General features: G+C 40.0%; 1 protein-coding gene across 1 annotated transcript in view; it reads left to right on the forward strand.

Moving 5' to 3' along the window:
• Positions 1 to 23,294, forward strand: part of LOC139309043 (cytochrome P450 2K1-like) — a 33,311-nt gene extending 10,017 nt beyond the window's left edge. The window contains exons 6-9 of the mRNA XM_070933107.1: positions 7,426 to 7,567; positions 8,323 to 8,507; positions 22,547 to 22,688; positions 22,879 to 23,294. Of these exons, the coding sequence (XP_070789208.1) occupies positions 7,426 to 7,567; positions 8,323 to 8,507; positions 22,547 to 22,688; positions 22,879 to 23,063 (654 nt within the window). The 3' untranslated portion in view covers positions 23,064 to 23,294. The remainder of the gene's footprint in view (positions 1 to 7,425; positions 7,568 to 8,322; positions 8,508 to 22,546; positions 22,689 to 22,878) is intronic.
• The last annotated feature ends 1,764 nt before the right edge of the window (positions 23,295 to 25,058 follow it).

The raw sequence follows: 25,058 nt of genomic DNA on the forward strand, positions 1-25,058 counted from the left end.
GAATTGTAACTGATGTTTTTTCTTTCACACGTTTAAAAAATATTCTGCCTAGTGCCAGAATTCATGCAGCTGGAGAAAATCATTGCTTTAGAAATGTCCAAGAAAACAATTTCCTGGAGCGAAAGCAAGGAGTGAATATGTGAGTATAGTTTGGAATTTGTGTAATCTCATTCTCAGGTTCTGTGGGGATATAAACCTGAAACAAAAATAATAAAAATTAATAACCTCCACCAGCAAGGACACTATTAAACAGCCAAGGCTGATTAAAACAATGATCATGTTTAAAACTTTATGAAACAACATTCAAGAGGGGCTGTAGGCACCTCCAGGGTATGAGCTTTCCCATTATTTGGCAGCTCCGCATCTTCCTGAATTCCCGAGACGTGGCTCTCAGCAAGTCTTCGTGCGGCATCCTTGATGGCCAACAGATTCACTGTCCGTGTGAGGTCTTTATTCCTTGTGTACCTATTAAAGCTACTACAATGCTTGTATACCTCTAACTGGAAATTTTCCTTGTAAAAAGCAACACTGGTTTTTTGTAGCAGTTGAGTGAAGCAGCCACATGGGGGGTCTCGGTTAACAACCATTTTTCTCAATGTCCAATTGTGGTCATAAATTGAGGATTACCTGTAGTACCACTTCTATTGTCTCTCATGGAGGGATAATTCTAGTAGGGAGATGGGTCAGGTGGGCCCTTGGGAAGCAACCCTTTTATCTTTATTTATAAACATAGGGATATTAATTATTGTGATATGGGTTGGGATATGTGGTCCAGAAACTGATCAGTGCAGGAGAAGAGGAAAGCCATTCTCCCTTTCTTAGACATTGCAGTCTATGAATGAAATCCATGGAAAAGTGAAGGTGAGCTCTGAAACCGGAAGTCTTTCTTCTTCATGTGAGTTAAAATTAAATCACTCTTCATGAAAGAAAGCGTTGAGCTGGCATGTATTGAGAAGAACTGGCGGAGAGAAATGGGGGATGTTAATCACAATTTTTCTCCAAACTCATTCCTGGTTCTTCCATTGTCACCATTCACTGGAACATAATGTGCAACAGCCACTCGGCATATGCATTTCCCTACACAGCCACAGCAAAAGGATGTCCTGAGTTAATGTATCCTGACATTACATTTCTGCCGTAATTGATTCTAATTTTAATTCCCCTGCATACATTGATATATGCCAATCTACAAGATGAAGCTGTCTTCATTTAGATCAAGTTCCTTTTCCATTTTCTCTTAAATTTCAAAACAGGAAACATTTTTTTTTATTTCAATTTGTTCAGTAATTCATGGTCTTTACCATATGTTTCTCATTATCACAAGTTACAATCTTCTTTAGCCCTGGCCATAAACAGATGCACCCATAAACTCTAGTATCCATCAGCTTTTTGGTCAATCAAGACCTTGACATAATTCTTTGTGGCAGGATACAAGTCTTAGGGCTCCCTGCTAATCATAGAACACAAAACCCGCCACTTTGGGCACATTTTAACCAGCATGCCACAAACACAACCAAAGGTCAGTTTTGCTACATATAAGATCTAAAAATATCTACTTTGCAAGCCACTCTATTACTGTCTGCAACTCAATACAGATAATCCTTGAACTATGACAGCAATTCAGCCTGGAATTTCTGTTACTGAGCGATGGTTGTGAAGCATAACTGAATTGCTTAGTGATGGGAATCCCTGCATTTCCAACTGCCATTGTTAAGTCAACTGAAGTGGTTGTTAGACAAGGACTTCCTCACAACTTCCAATGGCTTCCCACAACCAAAGCCAGGGAAGAAGCCAACAGGAAGTTGCCCATCCCAGGAGGCTTCCAATCAGCCAGCAGGTTGGCAAATAGCTGCTGCCATGTGTGGGATGACATGCAGGGGTATGTAAGTGGCTGGAGCAGCACAGTGCAAGCAGAGAAGGGGCATTGGTCCTACCTGAGATGCACCTTCTCATTGGATGGAGACCGCAGCAGACAAGATGGGTTGTACTTGTCTGTTCAGATTGATGGACTGAGTCTGTCAAAGTTGTTAAGTCCCGCCCTTGTTGCTAGGTGCTTCCAGCTTTTGGTGAAGACGGAAAACAGACTTGATGTGTGGGAGAAAAGGAAAAGTTAGTGACCGAAACCAGACTGAGAAAAGGGTGGGGCTGGCTGCTGTCTCCACCCAACAAGAAGGTGCATCTCAGGTAGGACCAACGCTCTTCTCCATTGTGGGTGGAGATAGCAGCCAGGCCTGGGACATACCAAAGTTCACTGTTCCTAGGTACGGGCAGGCCCAGTCTGGTTTGAAGACTCCCCTTCTGTATGAACCTCTTGTAACACTCTCCACCCAAAGGCAGCTTCTGCTGAAGTGAACTTATCCAATTTGTAGTGTTGAATAAAAGGGAAAGGGGAAGTCCAGGTAGCAGCCCTGCAGATCTCCAGCAAAGAAGCTTGCGTGGCCCAAGCCACTGACTTCGCCGCTCTGCGAGTAGAATGCGCAGTCAAATTAGAAGGCCTGGGCAAAGATCGCAGTTCATATGCCTTGGCGATCGTCTGCCGGATCCACCGTCCGATGGTCAAAGAAGTCACTCTGCCACCTAAGGAGAGAGGGAGAAAGGACACAAACAAAGACTGTCTTGTGGAAACCAGCAGTTCTCTTGAGGTATATCCGGAGTGCCCTCCGGACATCCAACTTGTGCCACTGCCGTTCCAGTGGATGAGCAGGGCGAGGACAGAAATCAGGAAGTACAAGTTCCTGCAAACGGTAAAATGGTATGTTAATTTTTGGAACGAAGGAAGGGTCAAGCCGCAGGACTACACGATCAGCGTGGAACAGACATAAGTCACCTCTCACAGAGAGGGCAGCAATTTCCGAAATCCTCCTTGCAGATGTAACCGCCACTAAAAAGGAGACTTTATACAATAGAAGCCGAAGGCTGGTTGACCAAAGGGGTTTGTACGGTGCACCCATAAGTGAATTAAGAACTAGAGATAGGTCCCAGGTAGGATACCTGTGCAACACAGGAGTGCATAAGTTAGTGGCTCCCTTAAGGAACCTAAGTATCAGAGGATAGTATGACAAAGATGGAAAAAACCCATATACCAGGACCGTGGAAATAGCGGCCATCTGACGCCAAAGCGTATTTGGCGAAAGCCCCCTGTAGAAAAACCAAAACATCCACCACTGAAGCCTGAAGCAGAGAAACTCCTGCACGTTCACACCAAGCACAGAATGCCTGCCATGTGGCAGAATAAATATGTCTGTGGACGGCCTTCGTGATGCCATCGGAATGGTCCGAATCACAGAGGAGCAAATGTTGTCTCTCCTCAAAGAACCCTGCTCAATCTTAACCGAAGCCACTTGGGGTCTGGGTGGACCACCACCCCCTGGCTGAATGAGGCCATGCCTGGGGGACATTTCTATGGAGATACCACCGACAGAGATATGAGGTCTGCGAACCAACTCCTCCATGGCCAATGAGGGGCCAGGAAAATGACTTCTGCCCATTCTAACAGGATCTTGCGTATGACTTTTGGGATAAGTGGGGTTGGCAGAAAAGCCTAACCCTAACCCTAACCCTTGTCCGATCTGATCAACGGGCACCTGTTGAATAGCCAGAATCCATAAGGAGGTGTCTGATTCTATCCTTAGAAAGAGGACAGGAAATAAAGAACTGCAGAGGAGTGGAGAAGCCCGATTTAATAGTACTGAGGACCCATTGATCAGATGTAGTTATCTCCCAAAGGTTGGCAAAGAGAGCCAATCTGCCACCAATGGGGAGTCCCAAACTGCAGTTAACAACGGCGCTGGATAGAACAATCTCCTCCCCCATGAAAGGGCCGTTTACTTAGAAATGGTCTATCTCTCGAAGTCCTGTCCTGAAGTCCCCGGTGTTTGGGGTTGAAGGACCCTGTGAAACGGGAAGAACTAGCTCCCCCATCAGATCCACGAAACTGGGACCACTGGGAATAAGGCAGAAAATGGGTCTCCCCCCGACGGTGAGTGGTAGATAAAACTTTTCATTTGTCCTTGGTTTCAATTAGAAAGGGCTCCAAAGACTCCCCAAATAATTTGGATCCCATAAAGGGGACAGACGCTAGATGCCATTTGTGTCTAGCATGTGCCTGCCAATGACGGAGCCAGACTAAACAACGAGCTGCTACAGAAGAGGCCAGGGACTTAGCAACAAAACGAGCAGCATTGAGGGTGGCATCTGCAGAGAATTGGACCGCCACAATGACTTTGTTCAAATCCTGCCTGAGTCTTGTTACCTCTGGTGACAACTTTTCTTGCAATTGGCCTAACCAGAGCAAAGTTGTCCAGTTAAAAAATGAAGCAGTTGTTACTGAACGAATCATCCAGGCCAACCCTTGATCTGCATGCTGAAGAACCTGGTCCAAGCAATGCTTTTCTGGATGAAGACCTTCCTCCGGATCCCCCGGAATAGCAGCGTTAGGCAGAAGCGCAGCAACAGGGCCATCCACGTATGGCACTTGAAGAAGGGTCACCAAGTCTGGAGCCACGTTGAAATACTTGCGGTCAGTTGTGGAAGGCACCGGGGCAGAATCAGGTGAAGACCATTGCTTCCTGACTACTTCCAAGGAACTGGAACACAATCCACCGGCCTGGTGGGTTCAGCGAACATGGGATTTAGACTCCCTTGTGACAGTGTCGAACCCGACTCTGCTGGATTAGAACCAAGTTTGGTTTTAAACAGCCTTAAACAATAACAATTTGAAAAGAGCCAGAGGGAATAAACCTGTGAAGGCAGGTTGTTCTGGGGGAAGGCCCTCATCATCAGAAAGTCCAGATTCTTGGGAATCAACCTTCACCAGCATCGATGGGTGACTGTCGAGGGAGGTGGTCAGAGAACCAGGATCCTCTGCAAAAAACACTTCTTCTGGTAGTCTCTGTCCGGTGAGGCAGAGGCGAAAGAGCGGACCGAAGTGCCCCTGCGGGAGGAAAGGAGCCCCACCGATAACGACTGCTGAATTGCAGAATTAATCATTTGCTGTAACTGCTCAGACAACAGATGTTGATGGCATACCTGGCCTTGCGAAACTGCGACCTCCCTAGCCGCAGGTGCAGAAGATGTATGCGGGCAGGTACTAACATTAGCAACAACAGGGCCTACCTCTCTAGGTGCTAATTCTGCGGGCAAGACGGGTCCCCACAGGTCAATTGTCGGGATGGTTACAGGACAGTCCTGAAGTGACATTTGGTCTGGGGTCACTGCTGGGATCAGCTCCAGCGGGAGCTCCGGTCTCCTGAAAGGAGAAGCCCCTTCCTTAGCTCGAGAAGAGGAAGCAATATTACTGCTGGCTTTATCACAAAGCTTCTGCAGTGTCTTGTGCCTGCGCTTCTCATCCTTGGAAGTCAAGGACTGCTTGCAAGGTCTATGATGAGAACCAGATAACTGGCCACTGGTGCCTGAATGCTTGGTACCAACCTTCTGGGCCAGGTCAGAAGAGGATGCCTGACCATGAGAAGTACCAAGAAGTACCGAGAAGTACCGAGATTGTCTGTCCCGGCCTTTCGGCCATGCTTCGATTTAATTAATGCCTTAGGCATAATTAATCAGGCTGGCACAAAAATATTACACTCTGGTATTTACAAAGCAGCCACAAGACACGGTGTATATGGGTTTCCCCCAGCAACGTGACTAGTCCTGATGGTCACCTATGGCAACACAGTCGCAATTGCCGGAGATTCGCAGTGACAGGAGAATCAACCACCAAGTAATTCAAAGCATGATTTTGTTAAAGGAAATAATACAAATCTGGCATAGGCAGAAGCCTGGAGGCAAATCAATATGTCGCCTACCCTGAGGAGACGTCAAATGGCAAACAACTGAGGCACAGACTGAAGCCTGGAGGCCAATTGATAAGCCGATCTGTCTGAGGTGGCTTTGGGCAGCAAATAAAATGGCGGCTGCAAAGGCATCGTAACGGGAGCGTGAAGCTCCTCTGAATGGCCGCCAACTGCTAGACGAAATTGCAGGCTGGAGTGCGAAGCTTCCAAACCTGATAACAGCAAACCGGGGAGGAGAGTAAAAGTGGCGGCGCTGCCAAAGCAATTCCAATCCACACTTGATAGAGCACAAAGCTCTTCTGTCAAAACCAGTTGGGCGGTGGCTGTCAGATCACACAAAATGGCCGCCCGACCAACTCTTTGGGGAGCGCGAAGCTCCACATGAACTCCACTGAATGCCAAATCAGCTCTTTGAGGGAGCGCAAAGCTCTACAATGCCCCGGAAAGCTGTTCTATCAACAGGGCAATTCAGTCACAAACAGTAAATATAGCTGAAAAAACGATTCCCCCCGCAGCAGACCAGCGAAAGCCAGTCGCTGAGGAAAGACAATCCACAACAAGTTGAAATATGAAGAACTCACAATCCGAAGTCCAAGAAACAGTCCAATAACAGTCCAGGGTCAAAGTCCAATATCAATCCGTAGGAATAGAAAAAGGGAAAAAGGGATAATTGAGAAGTAGAAAGGCAATTAAGCCAGAGACACAATCCCACACCACTGTCCAATCTGACGGACTGAGTCAAAAGCTGGAAGCCTCTAGCAACAAGGGCGGGACTTAACAACTTTGACAGACTCAGTCCATCAATCTGAACAGATGAGTACAACCCAGGCCTGGCTATTATCTCCACCCACAATGGAGAATGACTTGGAATGATTGCTTCCAGATGGGGAGAGACTGAAGGTGTGCTGCTTCCAGATGGGGATTGCTTCCAGATGGGGAGAGACTGAGGGATTGTAGGTTGATCAAGGGTGCAAGGGAGGGGGAGTTAAGGCTTGGGAAGGAGTGTGGTGTTGTGCAGAGGGGCAAGTGGAGAGATTTACCCCAGAAAATCCCTGCTGGCTTCCCATTTTCTTTATGGAGGAAAAAGCAAGGAAGATCGCAAAAGGCAAGCACGTAATCACAGTCACTGAACTATATTAAGTGCTAGCTAGATCATGGTTGCCAAGCACCTAAAGCAGGATCATGTAACTGTGGGACTGCTCAGATGGTTGGAACTAAAAGAACTGGTTACAACCACCATTTGTTTACTATCATTTTAACTTGAAATGCTCCTGGAATGAATGGTCACAAGTTAAAGACTATGTCTAGGAGGTTCATACGTGACATATTCAGGATGCTTATATTTTGCTTTAGTTTGTTTAATAAGGCTTTATATAAGCAGAAATCTCGAGTCTAGATTTAATCATGCTCATAATCACTGTAACTATATTGATAGCCTTTCCCCCCATTATAAATAATAACCCTAAAATTTATTACAGATAAGCAACACACTGTCCTCCAGTTTTTGTGGAGAACAACTCTCACAATCTCCTGACACTGGAAATTTGGAGGCCACTGTAACATCTGTCCATGTATGTAGATTATAAACATACATTAAATGTCCTTGATATCTTTTCTTTATACTCTTCAGGAGAATAAGAAGTCAATAGATAGCTATTTCCATAATGATAACCTTATAGGTCTTGTGGATAACCTATTTATTGCTGGCATGGATACAACTTCAAACACTTTGTACTGGGCCTTACTCCTAATGATGAAGTATCCAGACGTTCAAAGTAAGCAGTTTTTATTTGACTGATTTTCAATAAAAGTATATAATTACCTGCCAAAATAACATGGGGATGGGTTAGGGTTAGGGTTAGGGGGCCATGCAGGGGGACATGTGCATGTGCCCATGGGGGGGTGCATGGGGGCAGGATGGGGGGGTGCAGGGGGTGCAGGGGGAGCATGTGCACATGCGTGTGGGGGCGGGCATGTGGGAACAGGGTGCATGCAGACATTGCATTTTGATGGTTTGGCGCACGCCCGTGAGTTTTCAGCACTCCATCCGAAAAAGGTTACCCATCACTGGATTATAAGATCTCACCATATGAAGGGTTTATACACTTACTTTCAGAGATTTCTGAAAGATGTACCAGTCACAGAATGTGTGTTATGCACCTATCACCTCTCATTACTGCTGAATATGAGCTAAAACTGAAATGAGTTTTCTGCTAAGAATTATATATTCCAAGCACAATACTCCCTTAATTGATTTCTTATATCTCACTAATCATTTCATAATGTCTATACATTAAAATAGAAATAATCTGTGATTAATCAACCTTTTTCTGCATGGGCATAATCATAGAATAATATATATGGTGAATAAAAGGGGGAAAAGTACCAAGAGAAAAATTACAAGCTAGATCAGAAATGATTATCTTCAGATCTGTACTATAAATGTACTTCAGAATTTTTGCATAAACTTCAATTTAAAGCAAAATTGAAATTATGGAATCATCATCTTGATGTGATTCTATTTTCTTAGGGAAAGTCCAAGAAGAAATTGCAAAAGAGGTTGGGGTTCGTCAGCCAAGGACAGAAGACCGATTCAAAATGCCTTACACCAATGCAGTAATTCATGAAATTCAAAGGTTTGCTGATATTGTTCCAACCAATTTGCCCCATGCAACCACGAAGGACATAACTTTCAAAGGCTTCTTCATTCCCAAGGTGATTGCTGTGAAATAATCCCATTGTTAATGTTCCAATCTTACTTTGTACAGTATAAACAATTTATGACCATAATTGAGCCCACAATTTTAATCCTAGATCATGATGGATATAAAGTGCACCATTTATGACCTTTTTTGTGGCACTCATTAAGCAAACATTGGGGTCATATAGTGAATGCTGTGGTCATTAAGTGGGCCCAGTATTCACTGAAAGTAAATGCCAGTTTCTTGCAAAAACATAAATTGTAGTCATACGATCATGGGAGGCTTCAAACAATCATAAATGTGATCTGGTTGCCAAGTACCCAAAATATGGCTACATGACCATACTGGGTAAGAAGCCCAGGACATTGGAACTTCTAATTATTGTTTTTCAGGGTCTGTTGTAAGTGCAACCAGTTGCTAACTGATCAGTAGTAAGTTGAGCATTCCCTGTAAGTTAAATGCAGTTTTAAATCCTGTTGAACCCTGAATGTAGCTGTTTGCTTCTTTTTTCCTTAAAGTTTTTTGAACTAGTATGTTTCTCCATGCATAGTATTTATCATACTATTAATACTATAGTATATTTAAGTATATAATACTATAGCATCATGTTTTCCCAAAAATAAGACCGGGTCTTTTGACACCCCCCCCCCCCACCAATGGCTAGGGTTTCTTTTCGGGGGTGTCTTAATTTTTTAAATATTTTTTTATAAAAAGTTTTTTATTTTTCAATTACAAAGACAAAGATTCCATCTTTCCTTATGCAGTGCGTCGGGTACAAACATCTCTGTGCAACATCGTTCCTCATTTGCCACATCTTTCACATTCACATTCACATTATTTCTCTAAACTTAATATTATGATATATTAAGGTGACCAGATTTTAACATTGGTAAAGAGGGACATTGTGGGCGTGACTTATTTTGTGGGCATGGCTAGCTGGTCATGTGACTGGGTGGGCGTGGCTAGCTGGTCATGTGACTGGGTGGGCGTGGCTAGCTGGTCATGTGACCGGGTGGCCATGGCTATGTGTATAGGGTAAGGTGAACAGATTTTAACATTGGTAAGAAGGACACCATTGTGGGCGTGACTTATTGTGTGGGCGTGGCTTGGAGGCCATGTGACTGGGTGGGCGTGGCTAGCTGGTCATGTGACCGGGTGGCCATGGCTATGTGTATAGGGACTACTCAGAAGGCTGAAAAGTCATTTCTGACAGGTCCTCACACTTTTGACTGGTCCTCACACTTATGACCATCCTCACATTTATGCCCGGGCAAAAACGTAAAATGTGAGGACAGTCGTAAGTTCGAGGACTGGTCAAAAGTGTGAGGACCAGTCAGAAATAACTTTTTCAGCCCTCTGAGTAGTCCATATGCACAAAAGGACTAACCAGAGGGCTGAAAAAAGTCATTTCTTCCGGTTGGTGAATCCCAGCGAAATGGCGCTGTGACAGCGATCGCTGCTTGCAGTGCCACTTTTTTGTTGCGTTTTGGGGTCCCTTCGAGGCATGGGAGCTTGGAGAGCTCCGCGGACGATAGCGGGGTGTCAGCAGGCAGAGCGGTGAGGAGCAAGCACTCTCTGCTGGACCGACTACCGCTGTCAAACTAACGCGGCGCGTCTGCTTTAAATGGCAGACTTGAAGCTGTGATAGCCAACAAAAGACAGGAAGCAAGAAGATTTCGGTGAAGTTGGTGCCTATGATCATTCGTACTACTCTCCCTTAAACATGCTCGGAGTGAGTTCAATTGGATTGTGCTGGCTGCGTCTGATAAGAAGGATCCTGGAAGGAATTGGCGGCGATTGTGAGGTTGGAGGAGATTGGTGGGAGATGAAATCGCAGACGTGCTGGTGAGACTGAGGATACTTTTAGAAAGGGAGACGGAGCCTTCAGTGGATTGGATTGATACTTTGTTTCGAGCAAACAAACTTTGGAAAGTTAAGAGTGTGGAATAGACTAATTGAATAAAGGAACTGGATTTTGGAAGTGCGGTAGCTGTCAGGACTAACAATAAGATTGTCTCGAGCTGAGAGACTGAGGAGCACTTGGGGAAGATAACGTGGCTGATGAAATCTGAATGACAATGCAAATGGAGAGTGATTGAACTTAAGAGCAACGCGAAGCAGATCATACAGCAAAGCGTGCCTGCTGCATCATTGTAAAAGAATTTTTTTATATTTTTTGGTTGCTTTTCCCTTCTGCTCTTTTATGACTGAGAGAAGTTATTGAGCAATTAATCAACTAATCAATTAATTAATCAACGAGTTGGGCAAATAACAACAACAAGAAAAAAAACATTAGAAAATTTATATATCTATAAGTATATATCTATATTAATATTATATATATTACATATTCCATTTTAGATAATCTAAATTAATTGTGAACTTATTTAAAATTTATTAAGTACTTTTTAGATTTTTTATTAAGGAATTTATATACGCTATAATCTTTTATATTCTATAATTGGATTTTTCCCTTTCTTCTCCTTTCTTCTTTCAATTATTGATTCTTAATTTTGATTAGCTTTTTATAACTTAAAATATTGAATATTGAGATTGCATAATTAATTATTTATATGTGTACTTAGATTGCTCAAGATATATTAGAAAGTCATCAGTGCTTAAGTGTTAAATAAGAGTAGGTAAAGATAATTTGCTTAAGTAGTGGTAGCAGGTAAGAGGGTTATCTTAGTTCAAATTAGTTTAACTATTAATTGATCAATAAGTGACTTATTACAAGATAGGTTTGTGCAATAGATAAAAATTTGAATTATTGATTTATTGTATTACTAAACAATATTGAATAGTGGAACGGAAGGGAACGATTTAATATAAATTCATTTGATAGAGGCAGTTAAATATTGGTGGATGACAATTTGGAAAAACATTGAAAATATAACAAGAAAACAGAAAAAGGTATTAAAAGAGATGATGAGCTTCTCATCCACGGTGACAAAAACAGGAAAGAAAACATCCTCAAATCCCACGATCACAACGACATCACCTGCTACACAGAAATTGACTGAAGGTTTCTCTAAAATGGAGAAATCAGGAATGCTACCCACAATGCAAGCAATGCAATCAACATTGACAGCAATACAGGACACGATGATTATGTTACAAGAAAAAATGTCTAGTAATCATACTGAATTGAAGACAGATATTAGGGCATTAGATCAAAAAATGATTGGTATACAGGAATCGATACAAACTAATACACAGAAGATTAAAAAGATGGAAGTTAAAATGGAACAACAGGAAAAAAATTTAGATACGGTTGAACAAAAACTGATGGAACAGAACAGGGAATTGGCAGACTCAATTACCCAATTGGAAATGGATCGAGCCTCCTTCTATCTCCGTTTCCAAAACATTGCGGAAGATAAGGAAGAAGATCTGTGCCAGGTGATGGCAGAATTAATTGCTGGGGTGTTGCAACAAGATAAATTGGATATTATAAAGGAAATTGACGAGGCGTACAGGGTCCAGACAAATTATGCACGAAGAAATAAATTGCCGAGGGAGGTGCATATAAGATTCGCAAGGAAGAAGGTAAAGGATATCCTCTATAGTATGGCAAGAGATGAGCCAATCATGTATAAGGGAAAGGAGGTGATCATACTGAAACAAATCCCAAGGAGGGTAAGGGAGATAAGGAGAGATTATAGGTTTTTGGCTACTCAATTAAACAAAAGGAATATTCTCTTCAGGTGGATCTTACCAGAAGGCATGTGGATCACATGGCAAGGGAATAAAGTTAAGATAGATAGCTTAGTAGCAGCTCAAGAGTTCCTGGATCAATTACGAGCGTCTGAAGAGGATCAAAGTAGTAAAGAGGAGTTAGAGGCGGAAACATCGAAAGAAGAAGTAACCCAGCAGATAAGAGAGAAAGAAGGGATATCGAAGGAAAAGGAGGAGGAAGATAAGGATAGTAAGGAGACAAAGAAAGACCAAAGTCCACAAAGAGTCACACGTGCCAAGAAGTATTAGGATAGTATACAAAAATTAAGAGATGGATGATTGGAAATTGATATCGGTTAACGTAAATGGCCTAAACGATAACAAAAAGAGGAAAAAATTTTTTACAAAATTAGCTAAACAAAATATGGATATAGTGTGCCTTCAAGAGGTCCATATTAAAAAGGAAAATCAAAAATATTTGGAATATAAGAAATTGGGGAATCTTTATGCATCCCTAGCTGATAAAAAGAAAAGGGGAGTAGCATTGTACATCAAGAAGGAAATAAAAGCCGAACTAAAATATGCAGACCCGAAGGGAAGGGTATTAATGGTGGAAGTTAAAAGAGGCAACTGTCCAATCTTATTAACAGCAATTTATGCCCCGAATGAAAACCTAGGAGACTTTTATAAAAAATTAGGAGAGAGATTAAGCATGATGGATAAGAGCAAGATTTGCATAATTGGCGATTTTAATGGGGTAATAGATTCAAATAGAGATTATAAGGGGACCAAAGGTAAAAAGAAAAAGAGGAAAAATTTACCAAAACCATTCTTTGATATGGTAGAAGAATTCAATCTAGTGGATATTTGGCGGGTTCTGCACCCATATCAGAGGCAGTATACATATTATTCTAATCCTAAGAAATCTTGGTCTAGGATTGATATGATGTGGATAAGCAGAGATATAGGGTTAGATATTAAGTCAACAGAAATCATGCCCAACATTTGGGCAGACCATAATCCATTAGAGGTTAAATGGGAATGTACGCACAAGAGAAGAAATACAAGATGGAGATTAAATAATCAATTTCTAAAGGACAAGCAAAATGTTGAGAAAGTAAAAAAAGAATTAAATTTATTTTTTGAAGTAAATGAAAAGGAGGCAACATCTCGAGGTATTATATGGGATACAATGAAAGCGTACGTAAGAGGACTAGCAATATCGTATAGTGCACACAGGAATAAGGAAAGAAGAGAGAGGCAGAAGGCACTGATAGAAGAATTAGGGAAAGCCGAGAGGGAACTACAACATAAACCAGATAATAAGGATGTTAAAGAAAATTGGATGGTTATACGGCACAAATTAAACGTAATAGATCAAGAGGAATTGGCGTACAAAATGAAACGAACCAAACAATATTACTTTGAAAATGCAAACAAACCGGGCAGGTGGCTGTCCTATAGGTTAAAAAAAGAAAAAGAGAAAGGCATAATTCATCAATTGGAAGACCCGGAAGGCCACCTCAACAATAAACAGGAAGATAAATTGGAGATTGCCCAAGAGTATTATGCGGCTCTGTATGCGGAAGAACAAATTCCTAATGAAAAGGTGGTCCAATACTTGTCAAAAGAAAGTCTTCCAAAAATCGGGGAAGAGGATAAAGAAATACTTAATAAAGAAATAACGATGACAGAATTAAGAATGGTAATATCAAAACTTAAAAAGAACAAATCCCCAGGCCCAGATGGACTTCCAGGGGAATTTTATAAAAATTCGGATTTGGGAGAAATTTTGTTACCAAAGTTGTTAGAAATTTATAATGAGGCCCTAACAGAATCCAAAATTCCAGAATCATGGAGAGAGGCGTATATTACTCTCCTCCAAAAAGAAGGAGAAGACCCAAAATTAATTAAAAATTACAGACCGATATCCCTCCTGAATACGGACTACAAAATCTATATGGGTATTTTAGCAGGAAGGCTAAAAATAATTTTGAATAAATTAATACACAGTGACCAAAATGGATTCCTCCCTGGGAGGCAAATCAGGAATAATACAAGGATGATAATAGACATATTGGAATACTATGAGGAACACCCAAACAAAGAAATGGCATTGGTCTTTGTCGACGCCCAAAAGGCATTTGACAATCTTAATTGGCAATTTATGAAACAACAAATTATCCAAATGGAATTCGGATCAAATTTTGTCAATACGATATCCACAATCTATCAAAAACAAAAGGCTAATATATTACTGAATGGAGAACTAACTAAGGCTTTTCAAATTAGAAAAGGGGTCCGACAAGGGTGCCCTCTATCCCCACTTCTATTTATCTTAGCACTAGAAGTATTCTTGAGAAAGATTAGGAACAATAATGAAATAAAGGGTCTGACAATCAGAAAAGAGATATATAAGACACAGGCATTTGCAGATGATGTGGTATTAATCATGGAAGAACCATTAGAATCAGGCACTAAAATTCTGGAAGAATTGGGCAATTACGGGGAGGTAGCAGGCCTTAAATTAAATAAATCCAAAACTAAATTATTAACAAAAAATATGACGGAGGCAAGGAAAAAAGTACTGGAAGAATCAATGGAGATCCAAATCGCCAAGAAGGTAAAATACCTGGGGGTCTGGATTTCATCAAGGTGCTCGGCCCTCAGAGAGGATAATTATTTACCATTGATTAGAAATATTAAACAGGATCTGGAAAAGTGGGGAAGACTACAGATATCATTATTAGGCAGAATCGCGGCAATAAAAATGAGCATATTACCCAAGTTATTGTATCTATTCCGAACGGTCCCTGTTAAATTAGATAAAAAATTCTTTCTGGAGCTCAATAGCATCATCAGGAAATTTATTTGGGAGGGAAAGAAACCAAGGATAGCATTTAGGAATTTACAGGACAAGAAGGAAAGAGGGGGTTTCGGATTACCTAAATGGGAGTTATATCAAAAAGCTGCAAACCTAGTATGGCTGAAAGAATGGGCAACCCTAAGAAATAAAAGACTGTTAACTCTAGAAGGGTATGATCTCCAGAAGGGTTGGCATGCATATCTCTGGGATACTGGGAAGAAGATAAAAACTTACTTCCATAGACATAAAATAAGGGAGATCTTGATACAAATATGGGGAGAGATGAGACAGAAGCACTATAGGAAAATTCCGAGATGGCTTTCCACCATGGAGGCTATAATATATCCAAATGTATTAGAAATGGGTAAAACGTTCAGATACAATGAATTATTAGATGGGGGAGGGAACCTTAAAACAAGGGAAGAATTGATGGAACAAGGTATTTCTATAGACTGGTGGCCATATAACCAAATTAAATCCAGATATAAAAAAGATAAGGAGGAATTTGGCATTGAAATGAGCATAAATGGATTTGATAAGATATGGATGGGTACGGACGACAAAATTTTAGCTAAATTATATAATTACTTATTGGAGTACGATATGGCAGAGGAAGTAGTTAAAGAACCGATGTTAGCATGGGCCAAAAATATAGGACAGAATATAAATTTGAACGAATGGGATTCAATATGGAATAATAACCTTAAAATGACAAAGGCGACGGCTTATAAGGAAAACCAATACAAGCTGTTTTATAGATGGCATATGGCCCCAGCCAGGATAGCGAAGATCTACCCCAATTCGAGCCCTAAATGTTGGAAATGTGACCATCAGCAGGGTACTTTTTATCATTGCTGGTGGACATGTAATCAGGCACAAAAATTCTGGAGGATGATATGGGTGTGGATTAGAGAAATAATAAAAGAAAATTTTGATTTTGACCCAAAAGCTTTTCTCCTGGGAATTTTGAAAACTGAATATGCAAAAAAGAAAAAGTATTTAATTATACATATTCTGACAGCCGCTAGAATTTCCTTTGCCCAGTATTGGAAAGAAAAACAAATACCACCTCAAGAACATGTTATTGGAAAAATATTGGAGTGCGCCGAAATGAACAAATTGACTTCAGAAATTAATGACAGAGAAGATTCAGAATTTTATAGCGTGTGGGACATGTGGTACGAATGGATGGGGGAAAGAAATAAAGAAGATAATAGAGATTAAATTTTAACTAATTAACAAAATCTATATGAATAGTATTAGATTTAGTCTTAGGGAGTTGAGCACTATTATTTTTAAGTGTTTGAAATTAAATCTAGCTTCAAGAAACAATATCAACAAAAGACAAGCAATAATGTATGTAGATGTATATATGTATATAACTGCACCAATGAACCGAAAATGTACCGATTGTATCACTATATGTTATAATAAAATCAAATTTAAAAAAAAAAAAAAGTCATTTCTGACAGGTCCTCGCACTTTTGACTGGTCCTCACACTTATGACCATCCTCATATTTATGCCCGTGCAGCATTCTTAACAACCATGTCACTCATTTCACAACTGCTTCTCTTCACCATGATGACAAGATAGGGCAAAAATGTAAAATGTGAGGACAGTCGTAAGTTCGAGGACTGGTCAAAAGTGTGAGGACCAGTCAAAAATAACTTTTTCAGCCCTCTGAGTAGTCCATATGTACAAAAGGACTAACCAGAGGGCTGAAAAAAGTCATTTCTGACAGGTCCTCGCACTTTTGACTGGTCCTCACACTTATGACCATCCTCATATTTATGCCCGTGCAGCATTCTTAACAACCATGTCACTCATTTCACAACTGCTTCTCTTCACCATGATGACAAGATAGGGCAAAAATGTAAAATGTGAGGACAGTCGTAAGTTCGAGGACTGGTCAAAAGTGTGAGGACCAGTCAAAAATAACTTTTTCAGCCCTCTGAGTAGTCCATATGCACAAAAGGACTAACCAGAGGGCTGAGAAAAGTCATTTCTGACAGGTCCTCTCACTTTTGACTGGTCCTCACACTTATGACCATCCTCATATTTATGCCCATGCAGCATTCTTAACAACCATGTCACTCATTTCACAACTGCTTCTCTTCACCATGATGACAAGATAGGGCAAAAATGTAAAATGTGAGGACAGTCGTAAGTTCGAGGACTGGTCAAAAGTGTGAGGACCAGTCAAAAATAACTTTTTCAGCCCTCTGAGTAGTCCATATGCATAAAAGGATACAGTAATTGAGAGGGATGAAGGAAGGGAAGGGAAATTAGAGTAGGAGTGACGGTTAAGAGAGGGAGGAAGAGAGGAGGAGAAGGAGAAAGGAAGAGGAAGTAGGGAGGAGAAGAAGAGGGGGGGAAGAGAAAGTAAGAAGGAAAGAAAAGAGAGGTGGTAGGTTTGAGGAGAAAGATTGCTGTACAATAAAAAAGATGAAAGGGAAGAAAGCCAACCCCAAACAAATATAAAGATATTAAGATAAAGAATGAATTGTTAAACTTTAAAGAATAAAAGAGAACAAATATGAATAAATAGCAATAATTAGAAACACACATACATACAATGTATTTTCTTTGAACAGAATATTTGGCTGGTTCACAAATTTAAACAGTGTTTAGTCATTTCAATTAAATTTACAATTTCTATATTTACTTTTTGCCATATTTATTCCTCATCTATTTTTTTAAAAAAACAATATTACCCTTCATCCTCATCTCTAATCTTAATCAAATTCAATTTTTCCCTTCTATTCTATTTTATACCCCTTCCCATTGTCATCTATTTTTATATCCATCCTCACATTGGTTAATTATGTAATTATGTAATACAGTTGTTTAATACAAATTCAACATTTTAATATAAATCAATTAGTTATATAACTATCTTTTTTGTATATTAATCAATATGAACATGAATATTCCAATTATTTCCATGCAATCCAATTTCTTACAAATCAATTAATTATATTTACCAATAATAATAAACCAAATAATTTCCCCCATATATTCCTCCAAACCACAACTTAACCATTTCTGCTTTCAACACAATATACAATTATTAATAGTATCTCAATTATTACAATTCCCTAGTTAAATAGAGCTTTTTTTCTTTTGTGTTTTAAAATCTTGAACTCTCCTCTTTTGCCCAAAATTTCCCATTGTTTGCAGTTTTGTACCTACCTTTTTTGGTGAGGAAAAAGAAAAAGAAAAAGAAAGAAATCTCTCTCTGCCTCATTTTGTCACGTTGCAGCTTTACTTTCGCTTTCGCCTTTGTTTTCAGCATAGCTAGGGGGAAAAAAATCTGCTCCAGGAACTTTTTGCAGCTTTTTGCAGCCTTTTGCAGCTAATTAACCTAGCGGAAGCTGTTAACAGGGGCTGTTTTTTTTTTTTTTTGCAGGCATGGATCTACTCATTTTTTTTTAACACTGATCAGCTGTAGGTCGGCCCTTTGAAGCCCCGCGGCAAGAGTTTAAAGAGTTTTTTTTCCCTCTAGCCATCAGCGGGGATTCAGGAGGCAGCCGGGACTCAGGAGGCAGAATGAAAAATCGGGACTTTTTTAAAACGCCGTGGGACGCGGGACAAATTGCTCAAAAGCGGGACTGTCCCGCCAAAAGCGGGACGTCTGGTCACCTTATGATATATTAAACAATTGAACATTGTAAAACTCTCCATTTTCTTCTTAATATCTTCTAGTAATAATACCATATTAACATTAAACATCATTATTCACATCATAGATATTCTAACAATTTTCATCTTATTTATATCTCTATCTTAATATATTTTCTACTTATTCTTTGGTCTTCTTCATTTCCAAACTCCTTTTTTATTCTTCAACCATTGATAAAATACTTCCCATATCACATAATATTCAGTTTGCTCTTTCTCCTTAATTGCTAATATTAATCTGTTCATTTCTGCACATTCTAATATTTTCCTTATTACCTTCTCATCAATGGGAATCTCTCCACTTTTCCAATATTGTGCAAATACAATTCTAGCTGCGGTTAATACCTGAATAATTAAATATACATTCTCTTTACTATAAATTTCAGGTAAAGTTCCTAGCAGAAATATTTCTGGTTTCAACTCAATACACTGTTGTATCATCTCTTCCAACCATATCTTAATTTTTGTCCAATACTTCTTTGCTTCTGAACATATCCACCACATATGATAGTAAGATCCAGGTATTTGGTCGCACTTCCAACATTTAGCTGATTTATCTTCAAACATCTTTGCCAACTTCACCGGCGATAAATGCTATCTGTAAAACATCTTATACAAATTCTCTTTATATGCAGTTGATATCGTTAATTTATAATTCCTATCCCACAATTTCTGCCATTTATCTAGTTCTATCGCATAACCAAAGTTTTTCACCCATACTTTCATTGTCTCTTTTACTTGTTCCTTTCCAATTTTATACCCAATAAGTAATTATAAAGTTTCTTTATTAACCTTTCTTCTGTTCCTTTTAAGATTTTATCTAACTCTGTTAATTCTTTGTAAAAACCCTGTAATTTAGCATCTTTCTTGTATCTAGATAGCATCTGCACATGTGGATACCACATTATAGCGATCCCTTGCTCACTCATTTCTTCTTTCATTTTAAGTCCCCTTTCTTCATTCAAGATATCTTTATATCTGACAATATTTCCCATATTAATAATATTTGAGTGAATCAATGCTTCCATTGTTGAAAGCCAAACTGGTATCCTCAAATAATGTTGTTCTTTAATTTTCTCTCCCTCCAATAATAATGCATTCCTTACATAATGTCTCTGAAAATATCCATATAACTTATTTTTCCCATAGTATAATAATGCATGCCACCCCAGTTGTAAATCGTGTCCTTCCAAAATCAATAACCTTATATTCCTCAATACAATCCATACTAGTACTGCAGCCTGATAGTACAATTCCCAGTTTGGTAATCCAAAGCCTCCTCTACTTCTTATATTTTGCATCATTTTAAAACCAATTCTTGCTTTTTTCCCTTGCCAAATATACTTATGTATTGTTTTATTAAGTTCCACAAAATATTTATTTTCCAGTTTTATCAGAATTGTCTGGAATAAATACAATAATCTTGGCAATATATTCATTTTGATTGTTACTACTCTTCCTACCAGAGATAATTGCAGATTCTTCCACTTCCACAAAACAATTGCTAGCAACCTGCCTTCCATTGAGGACCTGTATACTGCACGAGTCAAAAAGTGGGCTGTGAAAATATTTACAGACCCCTCACATCCTGAACATAAACTGTTTCAACTCCTATCCTCAAAACATTGCACACCAGAACAACTAGACACAAGAACAGTTTTTTTCCTGAATGGCATCACTCTGCTAAATAAATAATTCCCTCAACACTGTCAAACTATCTCCTATCCTATCCCCTTCTCTCCCTCAGCCTTGCCCCACAGAAGCCTCCCCTATCCCCTTCTGTCCATCAAGCTTGCCCCCACAGAATCCTCCTCTATCCTATCCCCTTCTCTCCCTCAGCCTTGCCCCACAGAAACCTCTCCTATCCTATCCCCTTCTCTCCCTCAGCCTTGCCCCACAGAATCCTCCTCTATCCTATCCCCTTCTCTTCCTCAACCTTGCCCCACAGAAGCCTCTCCTATCCTATCCCCTTCTCTCCCTCAGCCTTGCCTCACAGAAGCCTCTCCTATCCTATCCCCTTCTCTCCCTCAGCCTTGCCCCACAGAATCCTCCTCTATCCTATCCCCTTCTCTTCCTCAACCTTGCCCCACAGAAGCCTCTCCTATCCTATCCCCTTCTCTCCCTCAGCCTTGCCTCACAGAAGCCTCCTCTATTCCCTTCTGTTCCTCAGGCTTGCCTCACAGAAGCCTCCCCTATTCCCTTCTTTCCCTCAAGCTTGCCCCACAGAAGCCTCCCCTATCCTATCTCCTTCTCTCCCTCAGCCTTGCTCCACAGAAACGTCTCCTATCCTATCCCCTTCTCTCTCTCAGGCTTTCTAGCCCCTTCTTTCCCTCAGGGTTGCCCAACAGAAGCCTGTCCTATGCTATCCCATTCTCTCCAGTTATTTTCAAGTTTGGAGGGGGAGTAGGATATCTAACTAATTAGCATCAGAGCGTGTTATAATAATATAGGAAATACTAATGCTCTGATAGTCATTTCAAAAAATCCTTTCTTAGTGAGCACCTAGAAGCCAAGAGGAACCTAACTGGCAAATTTCAAGTTGTAGGCTTCATGGTTCTGGAGATTTTGTGATTACAGCATGAATGGTTTTTGCTTTTATATATATATATATATAGATTTATGTTTTGAAGATCAGTTTTTATTGCCATTAACGATTTTGATGAATTTGCCTTATTACCAAAGGAAGAACAAGATTTAACTTCAGATCTTACAGTATTTTATTCATGATGATAAATGTGGATTTCTACATAGAGGACAACTTAGGGACAATATGAGAATTGTTTTGGATATAATGGAGTATGTCTAATACCAAATAAGAAACCAGTAGCTCTGATCTTTTCAGATGCTGAGAAAGCCTTCAAAAATTTGAACTGGGATTTTATGTTCAGAGTTGTGGAAGATATGGCCTTTCGGGATAATTCTCTTGGAGGAATTAAATCTATTTATACATCCCAGAAAGCACAAGTTACTAGTTTTGATACTACAGGAACCCCAGAATGGTATAGAACCATGATGGCAAACCTATGGCACACGTGCCACAGGTGGCACGTGGAGCCGTATCTGTGGTCACATGAGCGTTACCCTAGCTTAGCTCCAGCACGCATGCACACGCCGGCCACCTGATTTTTGGCCCTTCCGGGCCCACTGGAAGTCAGGAAACGGGCTGTTTCCAGCCTCCGGAGGGCCTCCTTGGGGGTGGAGAAGGCAGCTTTCTCCTAGAAAGCCTCTGGAGCCTGGGGAGGGCAAAAAACGAGTCTTCCAGGCCCACTGTGCCATCACATGCCAAAAGTGGGGGGAACATAGGGGGTTACACACGCATGTGCTGGGTGCATTGAATTATGGGTGTGGGCACGCACGTACATAAACCCCCCGCACTCCCCCCACTTTTGGCACACGATGGCAAAAAGGTTAGCCATCACTGGTATAGAACATCTAATAAAGAAACTGAAGCATTTGGGCATATTAGCTGGTTTTAAAATTAATCAAAAGAAGAGAAAGATGTTCACAATAAAATAATAAAAAAAAAGAATTAAAAAATAGAGAAGGGGTCACACTGACTAATAGGAATTGCATGTTGTTTTAGAAAATAGGTTAAAATATGGAATGATGTTACAAAAGACTTAGTGAGATGGAGCAAATTACTGTCGTTATTGGGTAGACTTTTTGTTATTAAAATGAATGTCTTATTCAGGATATTATTTTTATTTCAAACTATACTGATGTTGTCAATTGTTTTACCATTAAAACATAAAATTTCATTATAATAATTTCTACAACAATGTGTTAAATGGAAAATACTCTTCTTTATATAATTTCATTGTTTAGGGTATGCAAATTATTCCTTTGCTATCATCAGTGCTCCATGATGAATCCCAGTGGGAGAAACCTCATGAATTCTACCCTGAGCATTTTCTTGACTCTGAAGGAAAATTTGTGAAGAGGGATGCATTCATGCCTTTCTCTGCAGGTAATATCACTCTGTATATGTGAAAAGCTATCCTGGAAAGAGTTTCAGTGCAACAGGATAGTTAGGAAGATTCATTATTTCCTTTAAGATTATAATTATTCCTTTGAGACAATGTGACTATGGAAAGCCATGTAAAATAGTTTAAGAAGCCAAAAAACCCACCTTTTTTGCCATCTATGTTTTCTTCCAGGTCAGAGAGTATGTGCTGGGGAGACCCTTGCCAAAATGGAGCTCTTCCTTTTCTTTACCAACCTCCTCCAGAGATTTACCTTCCAGCCACCTTCAGGAACATCTAAAGATGATCTGGACCTGACTCCTGCTCTTGGACTTACCACCCCTCCCATGCCTTACAAGACCTGTGCTGTCTTATCTTGATCTGACAGGAAAAAAAACTCATAATAAGCTGTTTTCTCACCTTTTTAAATAGCTTTATTTTGACAGAGAGGCAAAATCTGACAATCCGATTCCATATTACATTATATTCATTATATTTATTTTATTTGAATTCCACCTTTATTATTTTTACAAATAACTCAAGGAGGAGAACATATCCAATACACTATCCTACCCTTATTTTCCCAAAGCTCTTTGGGCTAAGAGGAGAGACTGGCCCAGAGTCACCCCAGCTAGAACGCACAGTTTCCTGGTTATTAACCCAAAGTCACCCAGCTGGATTTCATTGCTAAAGTGGGACCTGAACTCACAATCTCCTTCTTTTCTAGGCTGGTGTCTCAACCACTAGACCAAACTATCTATTCTATAAGTTTCATGTGTTGCCTAAAAGATGAATAGCAGTAATCTATAGAAACATAAAATATAGTTTCTGATAGGGAAGAATAGTCAGAAATCATGAAAAGCAAAGTGCTTTGTATCATATTACTTAATTTTTCTTTTGGGGCCATTTGTTTCCTTTGGCTTTTACTATTTTTTCTCCTTTCTGTTTCTGGTTAGAAATCTTTGTTTCTTTTACTTTGAGTATTTTAATTAGTTTTTTAAAAAGAAGTCTCATAATTATTTTTTTTTTTTTTGCAATAGCTCTAATTGTAAATTCATATATTTGCTTTATAAACCTAGTTATCATTTCTATTATTTCTTCAAAAACCAATAAAATAATATTTTACATCAGGAAATTCCATGGGGCCTCCAGCAACAAATCAGGGGTGGGGGGTGGGGGGCTCTTGCCAAAACCAATGACACAGAGCTGAATGCAGCATGACCTAACATCTCTTTGCCCAACACCTCCAGAGGAAATCCCACAAGGCAAGCATCATTAAATGGAGTCAGTGTCATCCATTCTGAACAAGACCCCCCCCCCCAGTGATGCAGGACTTATATTAAACAAACCACCCTTTAGAGGAGGCTATAATTGCTGCTGCTGATCTCACAGCCCAACATAATAGCAATAGCACTTAGACTTATATACCACTTCATAGTGCTTTTACAGCCGTGTCTAAGCGGTTTACAGAGTCAGCATATTGCCCCCAACAATCTGGGTCCTCATTTTACCCACCTCGGAAGGATGGAAGGCTGAGTCAACCTTGAGCCTGTTGAGATAATAACCTCGCAGCTTCCTCTTGTCAAAACCATACCTCCTGAAGGGCCTCAAACGACTCTCCTCTTTCATTTCTAACCTGGAAAATTGACAGCTGGTCATCCCATCAAAAGCTGGTCATTTTTTTTAAAGCTATATATCACAATTTGTTGTCCTCTTCCTACAAGGAAGTTGGGTTCCTTCAGAGGTGAAGCTAGATGGTTACTGGGTTAACTCTATCTCCGCTTTCCTGAGCAAAGCAGGTGGGTTATCTAAATGTATTATGACTCTAGTTAGCACAATCTTGCAATTCAGATGTCTTCTTTACAGCCATGGGATGTGGCTACCTATTCCTTATCCAACCATAGGAAATTTTGCTTTTTAACATTTATGTTCCTTCTCTTAATAAGAACAATCTGGTCAACAATATCTTGGAGCACATAAAAAAAAATTATCCTTAGTTGTTTAGACAAACATCCCACAGCTGCAATAATAATAGGTGGAGATTTATATACTAGGATGGGACCAAATGATCCTACATTATTTCACCAATTTAAGATCCATTATGAGGAGAGTGTATTACAGGAGCCCTTGTATTTTAGAGAATTTAAAGTCCTAAAAGCTAACTGAACATGTCTATATGCAAGACAGGTGACTGCACATCTGAACCCATATATCCTTAAAGGTTCCATAAGTGCAGACCACCCAAGAGAAAACACCTATCAGGGGGAGGGGGACTGGGAAGAAAATCTTATAGTTAATTATTGGATAGTATCATGTGTACTTTTGAATTTTTTGTAAAAGAGAGAGGTAGATTCACAACTGGAAAGTCGCCACTA

This window comes from Pituophis catenifer, unplaced genomic scaffold (genome assembly GCF_029215685.1).
Source record: "Pituophis catenifer annectens isolate HBS135680 unplaced genomic scaffold, rPitCat1.0.hap2 SCAF_1, whole genome shotgun sequence".
In the NCBI taxonomy this organism is placed as follows: Eukaryota; Metazoa; Chordata; class Lepidosauria; order Squamata; family Colubridae; genus Pituophis; species Pituophis catenifer.